General features: G+C 42.7%; 1 protein-coding gene across 2 annotated transcripts in view; it reads left to right on the forward strand.

Annotated features, from left to right (window-relative positions):
• The window catches only part of PCGF6 (polycomb group ring finger 6), a 43100-nt gene that overhangs the window by 3138 nt on the left and 18328 nt on the right, over nt 1–21634 (forward strand). For both annotated transcript variants that reach the window (XR_012905731.1, XM_075935554.1), the window contains exons 3-7: nt 1224–1320; nt 2649–2704; nt 6557–6616; nt 8737–8845; nt 17948–17975. Coding sequence is in view for 1 of the 2 variants with exons in the window: in XM_075935554.1 (XP_075791669.1) it covers nt 1224–1320; nt 2649–2704; nt 6557–6616; nt 8737–8845; nt 17948–17975 (350 nt within the window). In the remaining variant the exon portion in view is untranslated. The remainder of the gene's footprint in view (nt 1–1223; nt 1321–2648; nt 2705–6556; nt 6617–8736; nt 8846–17947; nt 17976–21634) is intronic.

The following is a 21634-nucleotide window of genomic DNA, read 5'->3' on the forward strand; positions in this document are numbered from 1 at the left end:
TGTCTAAAATTACTGTATTCACTACTTACTCTGAAGTGAGGGCTCTTGGGTATTTCTGAGAGAGAAACAGAAAGTTTTTTTCTGTAGCAGGCTCAGAAATGTCCGTTTTCCATTTGTATTGCTCTGTTTAATGCCTAGCAAAATTAAAATCTTAAACGTCTCTCATTATTCCAATAGAACGTAATATACTTGAATGTTCAAGATTGCTCTGAAAGAGGTCCATAAAACCATTGGCCGACAAACCAATGTATAAAATAATAGGCCAAAACTGTTAGTAATTCACCATGAACTTATAGCAGTCAGTGAGGTTGTTTGCTCTTTTGAAACACAAAGAAAAGCTGTACTTTGGAAAAAAAAGAATGGTTAAGGGTAGGGCTGTCAACTGACCGGCGTAAACACCTGCGATTAACGCAAGACAGGATTAACGTGTTAATCCTTTTAACACGTTAATCACTGGCACTAATGCTGTGCTGCCCCTTTGAAGTGCCGCTCCTGTGCTTCAAAGGGTCTTTGCAACACGGAGCTGGGGATCAGTTGGGCACTCCAGCTGATCCCCCAGCTCCGCTTGCACTACCCCTTTGAAGTGCCATTTTGGTGCTTTAAAGAGGCAGCGCATGTGCTTGGGATCAGCTGCGGACTCCAGCTGATCCCAAGCTCCTAATGTGTTGCCCCTTTGAAGCACCGCTGCAGCACTTCAAAGGGGCAGTGATGCATGGAGCCCAGAGTCAGCTGGAGACCCAGCTGACCCCAGGCTCCACTTTGCGCTGCCACTTGGAAACGCCACCATGGCGCTTCCAAGGGGCAGCGCTGCACAGAGGCAAAGTCAGCTGGTGACTCCAGCTGATCCAGGGCTATTGCGGTGCTGCCCCTTTGAAACATGGCTGCGGGACTTCAAAGGGGCAGCGCGCGTGATTAATTGCGCAATTACATTTTTTAATCACGCGATTAATCACGATTACATTTTTTAATCGCTTGACAGCCCTCGTTAAGGGTTAAACATTTGCACCAAACTGATACTGTGTTTAAATTCACTCTATTGTTAATGTCTCCAACATGTGAAAAGTTTACATAAAAATTAAATTGACTTAAATTAATTTTGCTTCATTTGTTTTATGTACTTACTGTTGTTCGGTTAATGTCTCAAGTTAATTACTCTTCTTGCATTATCTCTAGTAAACATTTGCTACAATATAATGGGCTTTTCAATTTTTTTTTCTTTACAGTTTGTAAAAGTTGCATAGTAAGACATTTTTACTACAGTAACAGATGTCCAAAATGCAACATTGTTGTACATCAGACACAGCCTCTTTACAATATCAGGTAATTAAGAGTATCTCAATTATTGCTATTAGTTTATTATTTTACTGTTAAAAACACAGGTTTAAAACAGTTTTATTTACCTATAATATTTTAAATTAGATTTACCCAAAGTTGCCCAGGTCCTTAAATCATTTTTGTTTTTCTTCATTCAAATCATTGTTCTGGGGTGGGACTAGGGATGAGGGATTCAGTATGCAGGCTGCCCCGGGTAGAGGGGATTACCCCACCTCTGTCACCACAGTAGCTTAGGGCCAGGTGAGAAGTGCCTGTCCATGGCCGCTGTGGCTGCAGCAAGCAGAGCCGGGGAGGGGTGCATGTCCTCCATGTGGAAGACAGTCACACACAGACAAATAGACATGTAAACAGACAAACTCTGAAATATAGAGTAGATAGGTGTCCCTTTCTCCACCCCTGCCTCCTCCTGGCCCAATGGGGTAATAGCTGTCCCGGTACCCATCTCTGGCCTATTGCTTCCCCCCATGGTCATTCTTCAGTATAACTGTCCCTCCACCAGACCCCTCCCTTTCCATTTTATGGGAAACAATCAAATTCCAGGTACAGTCTAATATCCTAGGGACAACCAAACCCTGACCTTGGTTTAAGTTATAAGAGGAAGCTGCCTACCACATTCTGAGGTCCTAGCTTTTACCATTTAGAATGAGCTCTTGAACAAATGGACTCACAGACGTACGGACAGATGGACATCTCTAAAATATATAGGAAGAAGATATTTTATTTGTTTAGAATGTCATATTATCTTTGGTTATTGCAGTTGAAATAAGTTTAAAAACAAATTTACTTGTGCGATATACTCTTTGTTTATCTACACAGTATTTAGTTTGCCTCTAATCATTTCATTTTCTGCTTGTCCCTCACTAGCACAATGCTGCTGCTGCTGCTGTTAAATCTAAATCGTGACACTTAATCTTCTAGCAATCTTCTATTAGGCTTTATTAAAGTTATACAAAGCCTATCGTGTGGGCCTAAGATACTTGACATTATCTTTGAAAATATCCTGCAGATTTCTTCTTCTTTCCCTGATGATGTATTTTCAGTCCAAGAGGTTTGTTTTCCTGAAGCGCTGTAGCCAAGAGCTGAGTGCACACAGACAGAGTTTGATTCTTTATCTTTGAATTTTTTTCTTGGTAAATATGGTGTTCAGCATTGTATTTAGCTCTGCTGCAAAATTTCATGATTAATACAAGTGTTTTTATATTACACCCAAAATATACTCATATCTGTTACATCATGTTTTTAATATATTCAGTAATTTATTGTGTGAATGTGTCCTGTCTGACTAAGGATCGTTTCTCTTCTTTTCTTATTAGGTTGGATCGACAATTACAAGATATAGTTTATAAATTAGTTGTCAGTCTGGAGGAGAGTAAGTCTATTTTTGTTTCATTACCACTCTGTTATTCTAATTAAACAGGAAGGAATTGAACAGATAAGTTGGTAGCCACTTCAATTCACAACACTGTATTTCTGCATTTCAGCTCCTTAATATGGTGAACTTACATGTATTAGTAAATATTAGTTTTAGAATCATAGAACTGGAAAGGACCTCAAGAGGTCATCGAGTCTACTTCCCTGCCCTCATCAAGGACCAAGCATCACCTGGATAATCCCTGACAGGCGTCTGTCTAACCTGCTCTTAAATATCTCCAGTGATGGAAATTCCGCCACCTCCCTAGGCAATTTATTCCAGTGTTCAACCACCCTGACAAGAAGTTTTTCCTAATGTCCAACCTAAACCTACCTTGCTGCAATTTAAGTGCATTGCTTCTTGTCCTATCATCAGAGGTCAAGGACAACAATTTTTCTCCCTCCTTTTTATAACACCCTTTTAGATACTTGAAAACCGCTATCATGTCCCCTCTCAGTCTTCTCTTTTCTAAACTAAACAATATGAGCTCTAACAGTGTTTATCCCAGCTGGTCTGACTAGCAGTCCAGATCCTGTTCTTTGTCTTTCGTCCAAGGCCAAGGACCAGTGTGTGCTCATGTTACCAATAGCCAAACAGCTCTCTTAAAACAGAATATATTTATGGACAAAAGCAAACCGAGAAAACATCCAGCAATAAGATGGTCTAAACACATACCAGTTGTACTAGAGGTTGTGCATCTTTCCTTTTGGGGGAGTTTGGCAGGCCAAAGCTGTTGCAGTCCTTTAACAGGATTGGGTCCCTCTGTGTACGAAAGGTTACATTGGTTTGTTGGGTAGAAAGAAATTCCCCTGAGTCAGTTCAAGCTGTCCTTTACACCACAAGGTTTTTTTTTTTGTTTTGCCTTTTTGTCTTTGCATCTCCTGATGTCAGCCTGGGCCAATATCTCTAACAAAAACACCCTAGGATGGTATTTCTCTGGCGCTCTTTACCATCCCAAGTATGGCATTCATTACTACCTGTTGTTCATGGTTCCTGAAGGAGTTGCAGTAACTTTCTCCCATGGAGTAGAATACAGTCCCTAGCTCACAGTGATACCCTTGTAAGGTTAATACAGTAGCCTCCAAAGATACTGCATATGGTTGCAATATCTATCACACCAAGGGCTCGTCTGTGCTACAAAATTAAGTCGGTTTCAGTTAAGTCGATGTACAGACATTGCAGTAGTTAGAGCAGTGGTTCATGTCCACAGTTGCCATGTGTATCCTCACCAAGAGTGCTTGTTGGGGCATTACACTGGGCTCAACTTCACAACAGGGAGGCTACCAGCAGTGAAATTGACATTCTTTTCAGCGCATGGCTGCTATTATTTCACATTTTAGCTCTGGCTGTCAGCCTAGAGAGAGCTTAGCTGGAGCCCCTTCCCCTGCTCTGAGGCTGCCAGCTCGAACTGCCAGCTATATAAGCGGTGCCTGGAGCCTCTAAGTTCCTGGGCTGACAGCTGGAGCGAGAGGGGAAATGTGAAATAATCACAGCCATGAAACTGACAAGAATGCCAAGCACAGACGGCAGTTGTCCTCTCCCCTCCCCAAAAATGCCTTACCAGCAGGTGACAGTGAGGCTCTGGGTGTCAGTGCCGGGACGGGGGAGACTTACAGCTATGAGCCTGTGGCCTGGGCTGTCAGCACTGATGGGATGGGGAATGCTCCAGCTGTCAGCTCCAGCAGCTAATGTAAGTAATACAATGTCTACACAGACACTGAGGGTATGTCTATGCTGAAATGCTATTTTGGGATACCAGAGGTATCCCGAAATAGCTACCCCGAGTCTTTTGAACGCGTCCACTATTTCGAAATATAGCGGACGCGCTATTTCACTATCCCTGTGAACCTCATTCTATGAGGAGTAGGGGATGGCTCGAAATAGTGCTTTATTTCGAAATAGACTCAAAATAAGCTACGCAATTTGCGTAGCGCAAATTACATATCTTATTTTGAGTTCTGGGTGCTGTGTAGACACACCCTGATTGCCTTACCTAAATAGCATTGTAGTGTAGATACTGACATAATTAGAATGACATAAGCAGCCTTACTCCATAGTGCATACCAAGCCTAACTTCCTTCTCACCTCATGCTACTCTCAGCTTTGCTTTCCCCTTTTATCGGAGTGCTGGTGTGAGGGTCTGGACATGTGTATTTTGGTTGATCATGTTGAACTGAAAGGGTATGTGCTGAAGAGTCTGAGAGTCTATTTGGATAATATGATGTTTGGGAGGTAAGGCATGTGGGTTGAGACTGAGATACAAATGAATGATGGATTAGCTGGTGAATTATTGGCTTTTCAGAGAATGCCCTTATAAGGAATTCAGTTGAGCAGTCTTCACTATGAGCCATCAAAGGCTGTGGTATGATAGTCATATAATAATTTTCATACATTTTCTGGTTAAATGTAGGAATGTAAGTGTTTAACTGGTTAACCAATAAGCTAATGCTTTTCGGTTCCAGGTTACCAAAGCAACTCCTGCTGCCACCAGTGGGATAAAAAATACTGGCGTTTAACCATGTAACCGATTCAATTGTAATTGGTTACACAGTTAGTATTTTTTAACCCTTTTTACATCTCTAGTTAAATGCACTTGACCATTTGCATCTGGGTCATCTCTCTGGAATGCTTTGGATGCTATTATGCGTCATGGATGATCATCTATATCTGCTTGAAGTGCCATTAAAACCTGAGTCCTTTTTACATATCTACAGTAACAGAAGTCCACAAACTTTTCAAAGCTGTTGAAGTAAAGTAACTGTTTCTCGGATATGACTAAACTAAGGAATAGTATGCAGTATTTGGTACAAAAATGAAATATTCTGTGGTAGTTTTCGGAGTCCTGGTTATAGTCTCTAATATATACTACAATACAGGTTGAACCGCCCAAATCTGGGACTCTCTGCTCTTGCAACATCCGTGGTTCAACAGAACCATGAATGTTGCTGGACCAAAGAGCTCAGGAGGTGGGAGCAGCGCAGGGGCTGGGCAGCCCTGTCTGGGCCAGGTGGCATCCGGGGAGTCCTCCCTGCCCGGGTTGGGGAACCCCCAGCATTAGTGGAGCAAGGTGGCTGGGGAGCCCCATCCCCAGCTGGGGAACCCCTGGTGTTAGTGAGCCAGGCAGCAGCTGGGAGTTCCCCCCTGGCGGGGGAACCCCCAGCACCATCTGGGCCACATAACTGAGGAGTCCTGGCCCCATCCAGAGAATCCCTGGTTGCAGCAGGGCTGTTGGCGGCCCCACCCGAGGAACCTCCCAGTGGTAGCGGGGCCGGGGTGACTGGGCAGCCTCTGCTGGGGCTGGCAGAGGTGGGCGGCTGGAATCCCCAGCTGTAGCCCGGTGGCTCTAGCAACAGGGTAGGGTGGCTGGGCAGCCTCTGGTGCAGCAGGGCAGGGAGACCTGGTGGCTCCAGCCGGGAACCCTGGGGAACACCCTGTGACAGCGCTGCTGGCAGCAGCCAAGGAACCCTGGGGCAGCAGGGTGGGAAGTCAGCGCCAGAGCCCGGGAGCGGTGCAGCCAGCAGGGGAGCACTGAACTTCCCTGGTTTGGGACAGCTTAGGTCCTGAGGGTGCTGGACCAGGGATGTCCAACCTGTACCATGTTGTTGCACATATTAGAGACCAATTGTACGAGATTATGAAGCACTCAGGAGTCAGCTCTCCCACCAATGCCTGGGAAGCCCCTGTTAATGACAGTTGGAATTATTCCAGTAAATTCTGTAGGCATCTATTGGAAAAAACACCACCATATACTGTATTGCATTGTCTGTAAGAAACAAAGCCTAGCTTATGCTGTGTATTTTGTTGTTTCAGGAGAGAAAAAGCAGATGCATGATTTCTATAAAGAAAGAGGTTTAGAAGTACCCAAACCTGGTGAGTTTACTTTTGGGGGAGGGGGAGTACAATATTACAAAAAGAGGAAAAGAGGAAATTTTAAATAATTTCCTAACAGTAGTCTTTCTTTTTGAAATAGTGGTTTACTTTTGGAAGGACAGAAAGTCTCAGTTTAAACTTCCTGAAAGTATTTTGAAAGTATGTCTTAATCTTTTAGATAGTTCATAAAAACTAGAGATGGCGTTACAATATTTTGAAATATGAAGTAGTGGAAGTTATTTGTTGCATTTTCGCACTGTGTCTGTGACATACTAATTGCTCTTCAGTTAACTTATCTTCAGTCATATATCAGTGAAAGGCTTTCAGCTTTCTCTGCTTGATTCTCTGTATGTAAAATAGGGATGTGAAAGTGTAAATGTTTACACAATGAACCAATGAGCCTGGGCTCAGGAGTTAACCTTCATGGTTACGCGCAGCCCTCTCTCCTCCCAGTGCAGCTGCCTCTCTAAAATTTCAGCGGCTACCCGTTTACCTAAATAAATACATTTTAACATCCTTAATGTAAAATGAAGATTATAGCGCCTTCTCTACCTTTCTAAGGCATTATGAAGTTCAGTTAACTAATCAGAAACCCTCTAATGAAAAGAAGGGGTAAAAGTGAGAAGTGGGTGGGGGCTTTTCTGATACATCATTGATCTTTTAAAGATTTAAGAAGTGATGTATACAACATCTAGAAAATCATGGTACGGTAGACTCTATCCAGCACAGCTTTGAAGAAAAATTGTTCCTCGGTCATCTGTTGGAATTATTTGGCTATTTGAATAAAATGGTAGACATAACTTATTGAAGTTGTAAAAGGCCTTTCACAAAGTTTCCCTCACAAGAAGCTACTAAAGAAAACCATTAGTCATGATATGAGGGACAAAGCACCATCCTGTCTCAAACATCAGCTAGGAGGAAAAAAGCAGGGGAGAATAGATGGTTGATTTTTTTTTTATTATGATAATATGAATAACAAGCATATGCAGAACTGTGATAGTAAATATTAAAGAGCACTGAAAGAGAGCAAAATCCTTTGTTCTGAGGCATAAGCCAATCTCCATCTTCTTGGGTTTAAGAGGAACTTTTTTGTGGAAATGATATTCCGTAACAGCTCACTACAGGTTGAACCTCTCTAGTCTGGCATCCTCAGGGACTGACGGGTGCCGAACGAGAGAATTTGCCAAGCCATGAGAGGTCAGTATTGTCTAGCAGCCTTACCATCACTGCCACTGCTTACTGGGCTCTTAGAAGACATTTAGGGGTAAATTAGAGCTAAATAGCATCACAGAACACTGAGAGCGAAGACTGATAAATGTAAACAAACTTTATGGAACCATTGGAAACTTGGCCACGACTATGATAAGTGGACATATGGCTAACTAAAATCTTGCCAAACCAGAATGCTGGATTAGAGAGGTTCAACCTGTACAAGGTTTCTTCCTTTAAATATCTGATTCTGGCCATTGTTGGAAATAGCTCATTGGTCTGATCCACTAAAGTAATTCCTATGTTCCTACGATGAGAATAAACAAAACTGAAAACTTCTGAACAAACAAATATACGTTGTCTTCTATGCTTCAGGACTTCCCAGTCAACCCCACTTCTGTGTGTTTTCAGGGTTTTAAACTCTTTGAGGTAGGGGCTATCTTCACTTGGTGTGTGCTGTGCAACAACAAGTACATTGTCAGCACTCAACAAATAATCTGAATTGTTGGATTTCAGGTCACGCAATTGCACAATGCATATTTTGTCTAAAACTAGGAAAGATGTATGTCCATTTTTGTCTCATTAAGCATTTATGAAGGTAAGAAATAATTTAAATTGTAACATTATTAAAGTATTAGATAAGCTCTTTAAAGACTATTAGAGGTTGAAAGATCCTTGTGTCACATGTCCCATTGTGATACGAACCGCTATTCAGAGAGGTGGTATGCCGAATGTAGGAAAATACAGTTATTTGGTACTAAATATGTACCTACTAAATATGTAGTTTGTAAGGAACTGAAATAATGAAAGTTATAGGTGAACTGAGTGGTCATTTGTTCCTGATTGTTCTTTTGGCTTGTATGTCACATCCAGTAGCTGATATCTATTTTTTGTCACTTTGATTTCTTTAGCTGTCCCACAGCCAGTCCCTGTGAGCAGAGGACGACCTCGGAAAGTCTTGGGATCAGTGTTCCGAATCCCACCAGAGCTTGATGTCTCACTGCTTTTGGAGTTCATTGGGTGAGTCAAACAAAGACCTGCAGCAGGTTGTGTGAAGCTGTAAGGACGAGTGTTTGAAATGTGAGCACCAGACTTAAACTTTGGAATAATCGTAATTTTTTTTAAAGTACCTGTCTGATGGTGATGGGGTCCCGAGGTGCAACCTGGACCGTGGGAGGGCTGAGCACTCGGTTCTGCCAACCTGGGTTGCCTCTCACATTGTGATGCAAATGTCAAGTTACAAACCTCTGAGTGGCACTGCACTTGCAGTATAGAGACTGCAGCCAATTCTCCCCAGTTTTATACACCAGATCTATATGGTCTTGCACTAGTCAGAAGTCTGACCAGTGTAAGTTCATTACTTAGTTCATTTCTTCATAGGACAGTGGACATGCACCAGCCTTTGTAACCTAAATTGAATTTCCCAAGCACTTTAGACACGCTCTCTGGAAACACTAAAACATTAAAATAAGTTTTAGAATCTATCTTTTTCCATTCTACAGTTATTGTAAGTGATAGTTATCTTAAGAAAATAAAAAGTAAACACATTGTAAATCCTAAACTTTTACTCTAAGCAAGAGTTGAATTGAAAGTTTTCTCATCCTGACGGATGTTACAATCAGGTTATGTTCCTAGGTAAACAGACTGGGGCTCCCTTCCACCCCGGAACCAAACTCCCTCAGTTCAAAGGTGTTGAGTTGCTGGGAGGCGAAGAGAGGCCAAGTGACGATTTCAGTCTCTCTCTTCTTCCAGCTTGCTTGAAAAATCCTTGCTGTGATGTGTGTTAATTCAGAGTAGTGGGTTGTGTGTTGATGAGCCATTAATGCCATCTGGCTATTGATGGCTACTCCTTTGTTGTAACTGAAAGACTGATTATGGACGCCCTCTCCCAAGCTCACAGTATAGTAATACTTCATGACTTTACCTACAATGATAGCATATGCAAACCAACAGAATATTAATGTTCAATAGATCAAGGAATACTTTGTACAAAACGTATCAGAATCATAGAACACTAGAACTGGAAAGGACCTCGAGAGATCATTGAATCCACTCCCCTGCCCTCACGGCAGAACCAAGCACTGTCTAGACCATCCCTGATAGATATCTATCTAACCTGCTCTTAAATATCTCCAGAGATGGAGATTCCACAACCTCTCTAGGCAATTTATTCTAGTGTTTAACCACCCTGACCGTTAGGAAGTTTTTCCTAATGTCCAACCTAAACCTCCCTTGCTGGATTTTAAGCCCATTGTTTCTTGTCCTATCCACATAGGCCAAGGAGAACAATTTTTCTCCCTCCTCTTTGTAACATTCTTTTAGGTACTTGAAAACCGTTATCATGTCTCCTCTCAGTCTTCTCTTTTCTAAACTAAACAAGCCCAATTCTTTCAGTCTTCCCTCATAGCTCATGTTCTCTAGATCTTTCATCATTCTTGTTGCTCTCCTCTGGACCTTCTCCAAATCTTCTTGAAATGTGGTGCCCAGAACTGGACACAGTACTCCAGTTGAGGCCTAATCAGCACAGAGTAAAGTAAAAGAATGACTTCTCGTGTCTTGTTCATAATACTCCTGTTAATGCAGCCCAGCATCATGTTCGGTTTTTTGCAACAGCATCACACTATTGACTCCTATTTAGCTTGTGGTCCACTATGACCCCTAGATCCCTTTCTGCCATACTCCTTCCTAGACAGTCATTTCCCATTCTGTATGTGTCTTCCTTCCTAAGTAGAGCACTTTGCATTTATTCTCATTAAACTTCATCCTGTTTACCTCAGACCATTTTTCCAGTTTGTCCAGGTAATAATTATGTGACAGTGATCAGTATGGGGGTTCCAGGATGCTACATTGAGGTACAAAGTGTCATACTGATGTGTTCATTAGTATTATTGGCCATTGTGTTTCAAAGACTATATGTTTCCGTTGTCTGGAACAGCACACAGAGCCTACTCAACATACTGCTGCAATGTCTCAGGCCTGTTTGGTCGAAAGATATGCGGTCAGATGCTATTAAAGAGATGACATTTAAAATGTTCAGATAGATTCATTTAAACGATCCAGTCACTACAGAATACAAAATGATCCAGTCACTACAGAACATTAGCTGTAGAGATGATGCTAACTTATTTTTTAAACCTGATTTTCTTCTCTTTTTAGAGATAATGGGTAGTCCAGATAACTGCTTGAGGATGGGTCTCCCTTTCTCTCCCTCTCCCACCCGTGTTGTTGGCAGAAATGAACTCATGGTGATGCTATGCTGCTACTCTGACACGGACCATTCTGGGACTTGTTCTCATAACGAGGAGATTGTGACTATACGTCATTACATGCCCTCTGCTTGCCACAAATGACATTGTATCCTCGAGATAAGTTACCAGGAAAGGCATCCAAAATGCAGGCTGGCACTCCTGAGTTTCATAGGGAACAAAGAAATGATACCATATGCACTGTGATTTCAGTGTTAATGTTCTGCGCAGTGAAGCTAAATCAGGTTATAGCACATAAAGATCAATGATCAGATTACAACAGTAGACTGACACCTCATTCAAACACTTGGCATCTGGGATCCTTCTCATGACGTGCCTTCCAGCAGCTCACTCAGTTCAGCACTACAGACTTACACAGTAGTCTGCTATCCAGAGTTTAACACTCTGATGTTCTAGACACACAATGTAATTTTAAGAGAACCTCTTCAGAGGGCACAGGCATCCAAGCTTTGAGGGAGAAGGGCTGTTTTGTCAGCTTGCTAGGGACTTGAGGCCAACAAGTAATTTGCCTGTTTAGGGATGGACAAAGCAAGTGGCAATTTGATAACTTGAGGAAGTATTTTTTTAATGTGTCTGACCAACACAAACCGGGCAGTGAGAGCACCATTTCTCAACAATTATTATAGACTGGGCTAGTAGCACTGTCTATTATTTAAGTTACCTGACACTATAAGGCCTCGTTTTCAGTTGCTTATAACTTTACCGAAGCTTAATCATGCTAGGTGTCTGCCATACGATGATTTTTTTTTTAAAGTTCAGCCAAAACAGTTCCCCTTTTCCAATGAAGAAGACTGGACAAAATGTTTTGCACATTTTATAAAAATTCTTAATATCTGATATATTTTTAAAATGCTAGTGTTTTGAAGAAGAACTTGAAGTTTGGTGGCCTATGAGCCAAACTGGATCAAATCTTTGAACACTGCAGCTCACGCATGCTCAGTAGAGATTTTTATTTTTTTTAGCAGCTAAAATCTCCAAAGAGTTGGTCCTCATTGTACATACTCCACTCCTGAACAGCTCCAGGGTGTGATCAGACCAAGTATGTACCTTCCCCGCAGAGCCAGGACTGCAGGAGTGAAGCAGACTTTCCCTATCATGGTTGCTTCCAGCTAGGGTGGGGCCAGGCACTGGAGCTGAGAGCCAGAAGCCAGTCTCTTCTGTGTTCGCAATGACACCCTGGCAGCGTGGATGAGGAAGCCACCTGATCTGAATGCAAAGCGGACAAGAGTTGGACCAAGGAGAGGGAAAAGACTAGATTGTGACTGGAATGGGGAGGAAAGAGGGTCTGGGAGATAGGAGCAGGGCAGGAGAAGCTGGGACCAGGAGCTGGATGGGGAGGCTGGGAATATATGAACAAGAGGACTGAATGTCATGGGAGAGATGCTACAACTTGGAGCTGGAGAGGGAAGTGGGCAAGACGGGGAGTTGGCAGGCTGAGAGCAGAATACTGATCCAGTGACTAGATAGGGAAGAGTGGGGCTGGCTGGGCTCAACGACAAGAACCGAGTACCAGGGGAAGAGGGGAGATAGCTCTGACAAGTTGAAAGAAGGGGGATAAATGGGTTTGGCGAACCAAAGAGATTGGGGTAGATAATCAGGGAGAGGACGACACCAGGATGAAGAGCTAGGAAGGCAGGGCGATGCACCTAAGGCTGAATGAGACCACCAAGAAGAGAGACTGGGAGCCAGAGATTGGGGAGGGAGCACTAAGTTGAAGGGGAGACCTGGGACTGGCTGGGCAAGGACAGTGGGACTGTCTGAGGGGAGAGGGAGTGACTGGGACTCAGACAGCAAGCCTAGATGGAGAACGTAGAATTGGCTGAGCAAGGAGTCTGAGACTGAGATGAGATGCCTAAAGAGTGGCGATTGGATCAAGGAGCCAAAGGTGGGAAAGAGCAGCACTGGGGTAGGGACTGGTCCAAGGGAACAAGGCAGAAGAGGTAAAGCTTGGGGGAAAGGCAGAAGTGTCTGTGTCTGCTTGACATTTTCCAGAGTCTTGAATGGAACAGAAGATTCTTGAGTCTCGCCACACTCCTGCTGTCAGCAAATATTCAGGAAACCTACTGGCAAAGAGTCCCATTTCCCTCTAGTGCTGGCCCATGTAGAGGATGACAATGTACTAGTACTATCTGGTACTCCGTAGGTCACATGGCTGAGCATTGTGTGGTCATTCCAAAAGTTCCAACCAAGATTCCCTCTAATTTTTTTCCATCACTTGTGCAGAATAAATGTGTGCTGAGGCATGTGCATAAGTGCACCACCAGGAGAAACACAGGCTGTTGGCCGTGGGTGCTCTGCTAGTAAGCTGGACAGCATTTGAATCTGTCCTGGGTGGCCATGGAGGTGCTCACCTTACTGGGAACACTGGTTCCAACCCTGCTGATGAACCAGTTGGGTGTCAGTATGATGGAATTTCTTTCTTTGGTTTATTTAAAGTCTAGGAAATGGCTCTCACAAAACTACATTAAAAGGACATTATAGTTGCAGTCAAGCACTGAAATGTTAGGAAATGGCAGAATTAAGGTTGCCTGTGTAATCTTCATTGCTCCCATTCCCTCAGGTTGCTCTGCATTTTGCATTTAATGATGTAATCATTATCTCCACTTGATCCCTGCATTATTCAGCACACAGGATAGACAAGGACCTAAGAATGAATTAAGATTGTGTAGTGAATTAAGTACATATGTAGGTCCCCCTTTGCCTCATTTGTTGCAAAAGTGGAAAGGTGTGTGGTGAATGAGATGGGATTTCATGAAGAGATAAGGTAGTATCCTGGTTAAGGCAGTTGAATACTAACCTGATAAATTGGATTCTATCATTATCTCTGCCAAAGACTTTCTCTTTAAGGCTGCACGGGTCATTCAAACACATTGCATGCAGGTCACTAATTATTTGTTCCTTATTTTCTGGGTGACTGACTCAAGACCTAGGAGTTTGATTTGCAGATGCACTGAGCAGTCCCAAAGGGATCTGTGCTTTAAACATCTGAAGTACAATAATATGCTAATCATCTGAAAAATCAAGTTGTGGGTCTCAAATTAGGCACCTAAAATTTGTGGGTACGTTTGATTTTAATCTCTGTGGCTTAGCTCCCCATCTGTGAAATGGAAATCATGATCACAGGAGTATTCTGAAAACAAATTAGTATTTGTGAAGCATTTGGATCCATCAGTAATGAGCACTACAGAAAAGCCCATGAGGAAATTACAAATTCTGTGTCCAGAGCAAGGTCTGAATATTTTGTAGGTTGGGGCCGTGCTGAGCAATGAGAAAACAATAAATTGAATAGGCAACCTTAATTCTGGCCTCTCTAAGCTTTGAGTGATTGACTTTGTAAACTTAGTAATGATCCTTTAACTTGAGTCTCTACCATAGTGTGATATAAATATACACAGGGCTTGACAAACGGCAGCGAAAGCCACTCGCCAGCCCGGCACTGCGCATGCGCAAGAGCCGCATTGTGCATGCACGCACTGCCAGTAAACGGGTCACGCGGCTGAAATCTACTCACCACGGGCGAGTAGATTCTATAGTTTGTCGAGCCCTGAATATACACATCCTGCTAATGCAGTCTATTGCTGGTTTCCATTAGGGATGTTACATGATTTCTTAATTACATAAATTTTAACAGCTGACATTTTCAGTGGTTACATGTAGGGCAGCAGTCAGCTCTTACATGCAGCTCCATGCTGCTGCGTCTGTATCAGAGGCAGCAGCATGGGTAGCAGATGACTCCCTGGGAGCCAGTGTATACCGGCAGCTGGTTTTTAAGCTGGCTCCCCATGCGTACAAGGGAGCCTGTGTCTAACCATGAATGTTAACGGATAAGCCCAGGCATATCAGTTACACTTTCACATCCCTAGTTTCCATTGACTTCAGGCATTTTTCTGTTAACAGTTCTAAAGGACCTTTGTCAGGCAATTTAGATCCCAAATCTAAGGTGGTGAATGTGGCTTGATTGAATTTGTTTTTCTGCTGGTTTGGTTTTAAAGCTTTCCTTCAAGTGCTTGCAGCACAAACATTACATTATTATGCAAAAGTTCAGTTAGCACACAATGTGAAACTGACCAATTCACTTTCATTGTCTATAATGCATGATGTACAAAAAATAAACAGGAAAATGAGTGAAGACTTAAAACTAAAACAGCAACAACAAAAACATTCTTTTGGGTGCAGTAATCCAAAGAGCCGGTAAGAACTAACAGCAGTAACAAGGAGTTGGTGTTTGTGGGATTTTTAGGTGACTCATTTTTTAACCTTTATTCTTAGGCAGAAATTTAAGAGTTGCAGACCTTGTAAAAAATGTTTTCCTCTTCAAAACTTAAAATCAGAAATAACTTGCTGTGGAGATGAAGGGAGAGATTATGAAGTCTCAGCTACTAAAGAAAACTTAAAGGATTGAGCTAACCAGCAGGAGATTTTTACATTAAAAATTTGATTCCAGATTACTTGTCATGTTCTCTGAACATATGCAATTGTTAAATATTTTCTGCAACAGTAGAATAGATCATGGAGAGCCACTCCTGGAACAGAAATGCTTATTGCTATCTTTTTTTCCTGCTGATAACATTTTTTCAGTCCCTTTTTAAATCATTCTGACCATACTCTCCTGTCCAGTGTCAAACACAAATACAGATAACAAATAAAGTGAGGCACTCTGGAAGATAAAATTCTAGCCCATATGAGTTGGTCCTCTACACCTAGGAAAATCCTGCTAATCTTTTAAAATACATTTCAGCAGCTAATTCTAATGCTGGTTTTATTCATCACTCTCTCTCTTTCTCTCTCCTATATATAAGGCACATATTGGAGATGGTGATACCTAAATATAGCAGTCTAAAGCTTCACACCAACACTTGGTTCATGTAGGGCATTCCAGAGACATTTTTCTCTATTTCATGTATGTGTCTGTAGCAGTTAGTCAGTACACATTCAATGAGCAGTGCTTGGTTCTGCTTCTTTCAATACAAACTAAGTGCAGTGTTATTTCATGGACACATCCTTAGTTGACACATAAATAATGAGACTTAAGAAAGTGGTCATTGTTCATGGTGAAAGCCATCCTTTTTAAGATAATTTTTAATAGGCAAAACTCTGTTGGCTTGTTTTTCTTGTGTTGAACTGTTAGCTGGTTCTCCCCTATCCTCACCTGCTTAAAATGTACAGTGTTGTGCCTTTGTTTAGCTATTGTCTTTGGTCCGGATGATCAGCTGGTACATAAATTAATGACACTCCATTGAAGCCAGTGTAGCTCTTGATTTATACTAGATGTGGCTGTCTATTTTTGTTGTTGGGGGGAGGCGAGAGAAGTAATTGGTCAATTGTTTTTTGCTTATGTCTGAAGCATTTGGTATTATCCTTCTTTCCTAGAGAGTGTCTACACTAATCAGTATGGAATACTCCTAGGGGAAATCTGCCACTGTGTAAGTGCAGGATTCATATTCCCTGCAGATTTTTTTTCTCTGGAGAATATAGATTCTGCTGAAGTGGTGCCACAGTTACACCTTTTGCCCACCAGGGGCTGTAGCACCATAACAGAGGGCAGAAAAACAGCAGAGAGGATACATTCCTTATAGAGGGGCAAGGTGAGGAGGCAAAGGATAGATAGAGCAGTTCACATCAGGCTGCTGAGGGGTCACGGACCGTGTTTTAGAAGGGGTAGTAATGGGGAAAGACTGGGGCATTGGCTCAGGAGCTAGTGGGGTAACCACATAGAGACAGGCTGAATGGGAGTGGAGACTGCAGAGCCACACTGGGGTGGAAAAAGTGGGTGTTGAATTGGGATTGGGCTGTTGTGCCTGACAGCAGTTAGGGGTCTGTTCTGGTCTGCATGGGGGAGGCTCTCTAAAAATCCTTCCCCATCTGCCGCCACCCCAAAAACTGTTCCATATTTCTCCCATCCACCCTCAGGTTCACCCCAAGGCTCCTTCCCAGCAATTACTTCCCTCTCCTTCAGCTCTTCTGTTACCCCTGACTCCCCCAGGCCTTTGCACTGCTTTGGAGGGGGGCAGGAAATATGTTTTAGTATGGTAGTTTAAATGAATTACCATTCAAAGTTCTATATTAATGTCTAATAAGGAATCTATTTGGCAAAAAAAAAATCTTAATTTTTTTTGTCTGTATTGTTACAGTCATACTTGCTAACAGATATTTTGAAATAAATTCTCAAAATAACTGAAACTGGCATGGTTATATTGTATTATTTTGACAAATGTGCAGGATTTTGCAGCACTGTAAAATATGATGTGCATAACTTTTAAGTTTTTAAACAGAATTTTTAATTTTTTGGTGCAGAATTGCATCAGGAGTAATATACTCTGAAAAGTCAATGGTCAGCCTCAGGGATCTCTTCAGTGGTACATTCTGTTTTGTTAGCACTATTGAGCACTATCAATTAGGAGCTTAGATACCAATGATACACAGTATCAAACCTAGCCAGCAATGTTTGTAACCTTTTGTTTTCATGCAATTTTTTTGTTCCAGACCACTCCTAGGAAAGTTAGTTATATCTGATAGTTTACAGTATACATGAGATCTGAGTGTGTTAATCTGTCTGATTTGTTTTGTTTTCACTTCAGAGTGGCAGATTTAAAACTAAAGAAGCCATAAAGAGCTTAATTTACAGGAATGCAATAGAAGAGAAAAAGGAATGACTACATAAATGCAATATAATAGTATTTCATTTGTTATTAGGAATTTAATTAAAAGGAAATACATTGGTTTTAAAATTATGTATTTAATATACTAAAACTGTGTAGTCTGATTATGGCTTATTGATTATAGCAACTTGAGGTTGCTAAAAACCATGTTGCTTAGAGATATTATTGATTTTGTTAACTTTTCTCTTGTCTTTCAGAGCTAATGAAGGTGCAGGGAATTTTAAGGTGTGGATGTGACTTGAATTTATTTTCTTTTACATTTTACTTTGGGGAATTTGCATAACTTAAACCTAATTTAATGTAGCTCATCCATGTTTGCCTTGCACTGAAAGTACACCTGAAGACAGTCTGGAGTTTTACCCAGTGGAGAATAAAGTGATATTGGGTTGCATTGTACATTAAAATCCATCATTGCATAATGTCACTGGGTGTGGAGAGAGGAGACTACAAAGTCAGGAAAATAATATTTTAGTGTGGGAGAATGGAACATAATAAAATTGATTAGTCTAGCTTGTTGCTTTACACTGTCTCTGGGGCTACATCTACACTTGCACCCTCGTTCGAACTAGGGATGCAAATGTAGGTGACCGAAATTGCTAATGAAGCGGGGATTTAAATATCCCACCATTTTTTGAGGAGTAACGTTAGTTCTAACCAAGGGGTTTGATTTCAACTGATGCGGCCCGGAGCGCACTTCCTGGTTCGAACAGCTGGCGATCGGAATAGTGCGCGGGCGAAATTATGCTAATGAAGCACGGGATATTTAAATCCTGCTTCATTAGCAATTTCGGTCACCTGCATTTGCATCCCTAGTTCGAACTAGGGTGCAAGTGTACACATACCCTGGAAGATGACTGTCCTTCTTGTCTGTGCCTTTATTTGGAATTCTGCCCAAGGGAATAGTTGTGCCCAGAACATTGGAGATTTGTGTATTTAACTCTTTGATTTCTTCTGGAAGAGGTAATTTATAACGTGTGTTAGTGTACATGTCAACCAAGAGGTAGTAGAAGATGGAAGGCACAAAGGAATACTTGTACATATTTGCTGGACAGCTAAACAGACTTCCCTGGTTAGTTGCTAGTTCACTTTCACCTTGATCTCTCTCTGTTAAAACATTCATCTCTTTAGTGAATGGAGGCTATTCAATTGAAAAAAAAATACAGCTCTGCAGTACTGCAATGTAAAGTAAACAAAATCTTGCACCTACTGTGCCAAATCGGTATAGTCTCACGGTGTGAAATTGCCCATCTCTTGCTGCCTTCTCCATAATTTGGCAGGCTGTAATTAAGGATGTGCTAAGTGTATCATTTCAGTGTATGAATAAATGCCTTGGAAACAGGCTCTAGCCAAAAAAATACATAGAAATTTAAATTATGTAGTCACATTACATTTTATCTTTCATGGCAGCAGGATGTTAGCAATACAAGGATTGGAACAACACATAGTAGCAGACTGCAGATTTTAAAAGAGAAAGTGAACATGGGTACTTTTAGCATTGATATATGCAATCTTAATGTTTAAGAATGATAGCTAACAGCATGTTACCAACACGTTACATATAAATTGTCTTAATTCTTTCACATTCTTTGCCTCATCTCAGTTTTTAGCTGGGTTGATTCCTGTCCCCACTGCAAACACAAGTCTGAACAGGTGCAACTTAAGTGCAACTATTCATATGTTATAATTTATTAATCATTATGGTAGAGTTTAGCCAACTGAGAACAGGGCCCCACTCTAGTAGGCACTCTATCAACACTGAAATGAGATTGCCCCAGTCCCAAAGAGCTTAGCTGAGCCTGTGTTATTACAGGCATAATAAATATTTGTGCCTGTGACTTAAATCGGAGTAGTTTGGCCCTTCTTGTTCATTGTACTCTTTGCATTTGGAAAATGGTCTGGTTAGTAAATCACAGCTGTCCCTAATTTAATGTAAAAATCTAATTAGATGAATTTCCCTTTGTCCTTTTATCGCATTGAGTGCTGCAGTATGTTCTGTCCATTCTTTGTAGCCACCCAAATCATCAGGCAGTCGGTTAGCATTTTATCTGTGAAAAGATCTGTTAAAAATTCTTCAAGAATGGCATAATAAATGTCATGTTGTTACAGTCCTCCCCATGGAAATACTTGGGAATGACAGTAAAAGCCTCCCAACTAGTCTTGCCCTTGTATTCCTCACTGTGACGCATTGAGTTTAAAATGATTCTGGATTCAGCGAACGCTAATCTAGCCACAGCAGAATCGAAACATCAGTTATAAGAGGCTAAAAAAAAAAAATGGCTAAGTGGGCTAGGAGATACCAAAGGGTTTTATTTCTCAGTGTAGCTCGGAAGTGTGAGTTCATTGGCATGATAAACATTTTAAGTTTCCTTTTGTTTTGCTCACAGATGAAAGAAGGTGCTTAACATACCGTGTAATAGCAATTTAATTTCTGTGCTGTTGTAAATTATGATCAGCATTTTTGTTGCCCGGTAGCTGAAAAGGAAATTGGCATGCAAACTTGAAATTCCGTCATGCTCATGTTGAAGTCAGCGTGGGGTTTTGCTATTGATTAGGATACGAGCAAGACCCTGGGAATCTATTTATTATTTTTGTGTGTGGTGCGTTTCATCCCAAAAAGCTTTAGAAACAGGGCAGAGAGGAACTCAGTCAGAGGTTAGAGGTGTTTTTCCTGCCGGTGTTACTAAAGCCCATAAAGCAAGGGCAAGTGAAGTGAGGTACAGGCAGTCCCTAAGTTACGTGGATCCGACTTATGTCGGATCCGCAGTTACGAACGGGGTTTTTCTCACCCCGGAGGACGGGAGCGGCGGGACACCCAGATGCACCGCGGTCCCGCCGCCTGCATCCTCCGGGGCGAGAAAAGCTGCTCTGCGTCTCCCTGGTCTGCTGGGGGGGGAAGCCCCCCCAGCAGACCAGGGAGACGGGGAGCAAAGTTGCGGAGGACGCCAGCAGCCGGACAGCCGTGGCGTGTCTGGGCTTTCCCGCTGCCCGTGTGCTCCGTGGCTTTGCTCCCCGTCTCCCTGGTCTGCTGGTCTCCAGCAGACCAGCAGACCAGGGAGACGCGGAGCAAAGTTGCGGAGGACGCGGGCGGCGGGACCGCGGTGCGTCTTGGTCCGCCACCCACGTCTCCCTGGTCTGCTGGGGGGGCGGGGGCGCAGCTAGTGTGCCCCCCACCCCTCCAGCAGACCAGGCTTTTCTCCGGACGCCTGTGGTAGAGCAGCTGGGGTGCTGCCGGTTGGTCCCGCAGAGCCGCTCTGGGCGCTACTGGACCAACCCGGCAACACCCCAGCTGCTCTGCCCCAGGCGTCCTGATTCAGCCGCTGCTGGTCAGTTTCAGCAGTAGCTGAATCGGGACGCCTGGGGCAGAGCAGCTTGGGTGCTGCTGGGTTGGTCCAGTAGCACCCCAGCTGCTCTGCCCCAGGCGTCCGCAAATCAGCCGCTGCTGAAACTGACCAGCGCTGACTACAGTAAGCCCACCTCGGGCTTCCTGTAGTCAGCCGCTGGTCAGTTTCAGCAGCGGCTGAATCTGGACGCCAGTTCCGACTTACATACAGATTCAACTTAAGAACAAACCTACAGTCCCTATCTTGTACGTAACCCAGGGACTGCCTGTATATGTTGATTGCACACGACATTGACTGTAAGTTCTGTGTGCTCCTTTTGCATCCAATCAAAGCGCTGCTACATTTCAGCTGGCACACCCCACAGATTCTAGGTACGCCAGTGCAGTTAGCAAAACTACCCTATCCCGTGAGACCATGTTTGTCACAACAATCTTGCAGCCAACTGAGTTGAAGGAAGGCCCCACCCACTAGCCTGTGTTGTCCATTGATGGGTAAGGGGTCTGTTACAGAAGTGGATGGGTGAGGTTCTGTGGCCTGCAGTAT

The sequence above is a fragment of the Pelodiscus sinensis genome, chromosome 8 (genome assembly GCF_049634645.1).
Source record: "Pelodiscus sinensis isolate JC-2024 chromosome 8, ASM4963464v1, whole genome shotgun sequence".
Classification (NCBI taxonomy): Eukaryota; Metazoa; Chordata; order Testudines; family Trionychidae; genus Pelodiscus; species Pelodiscus sinensis.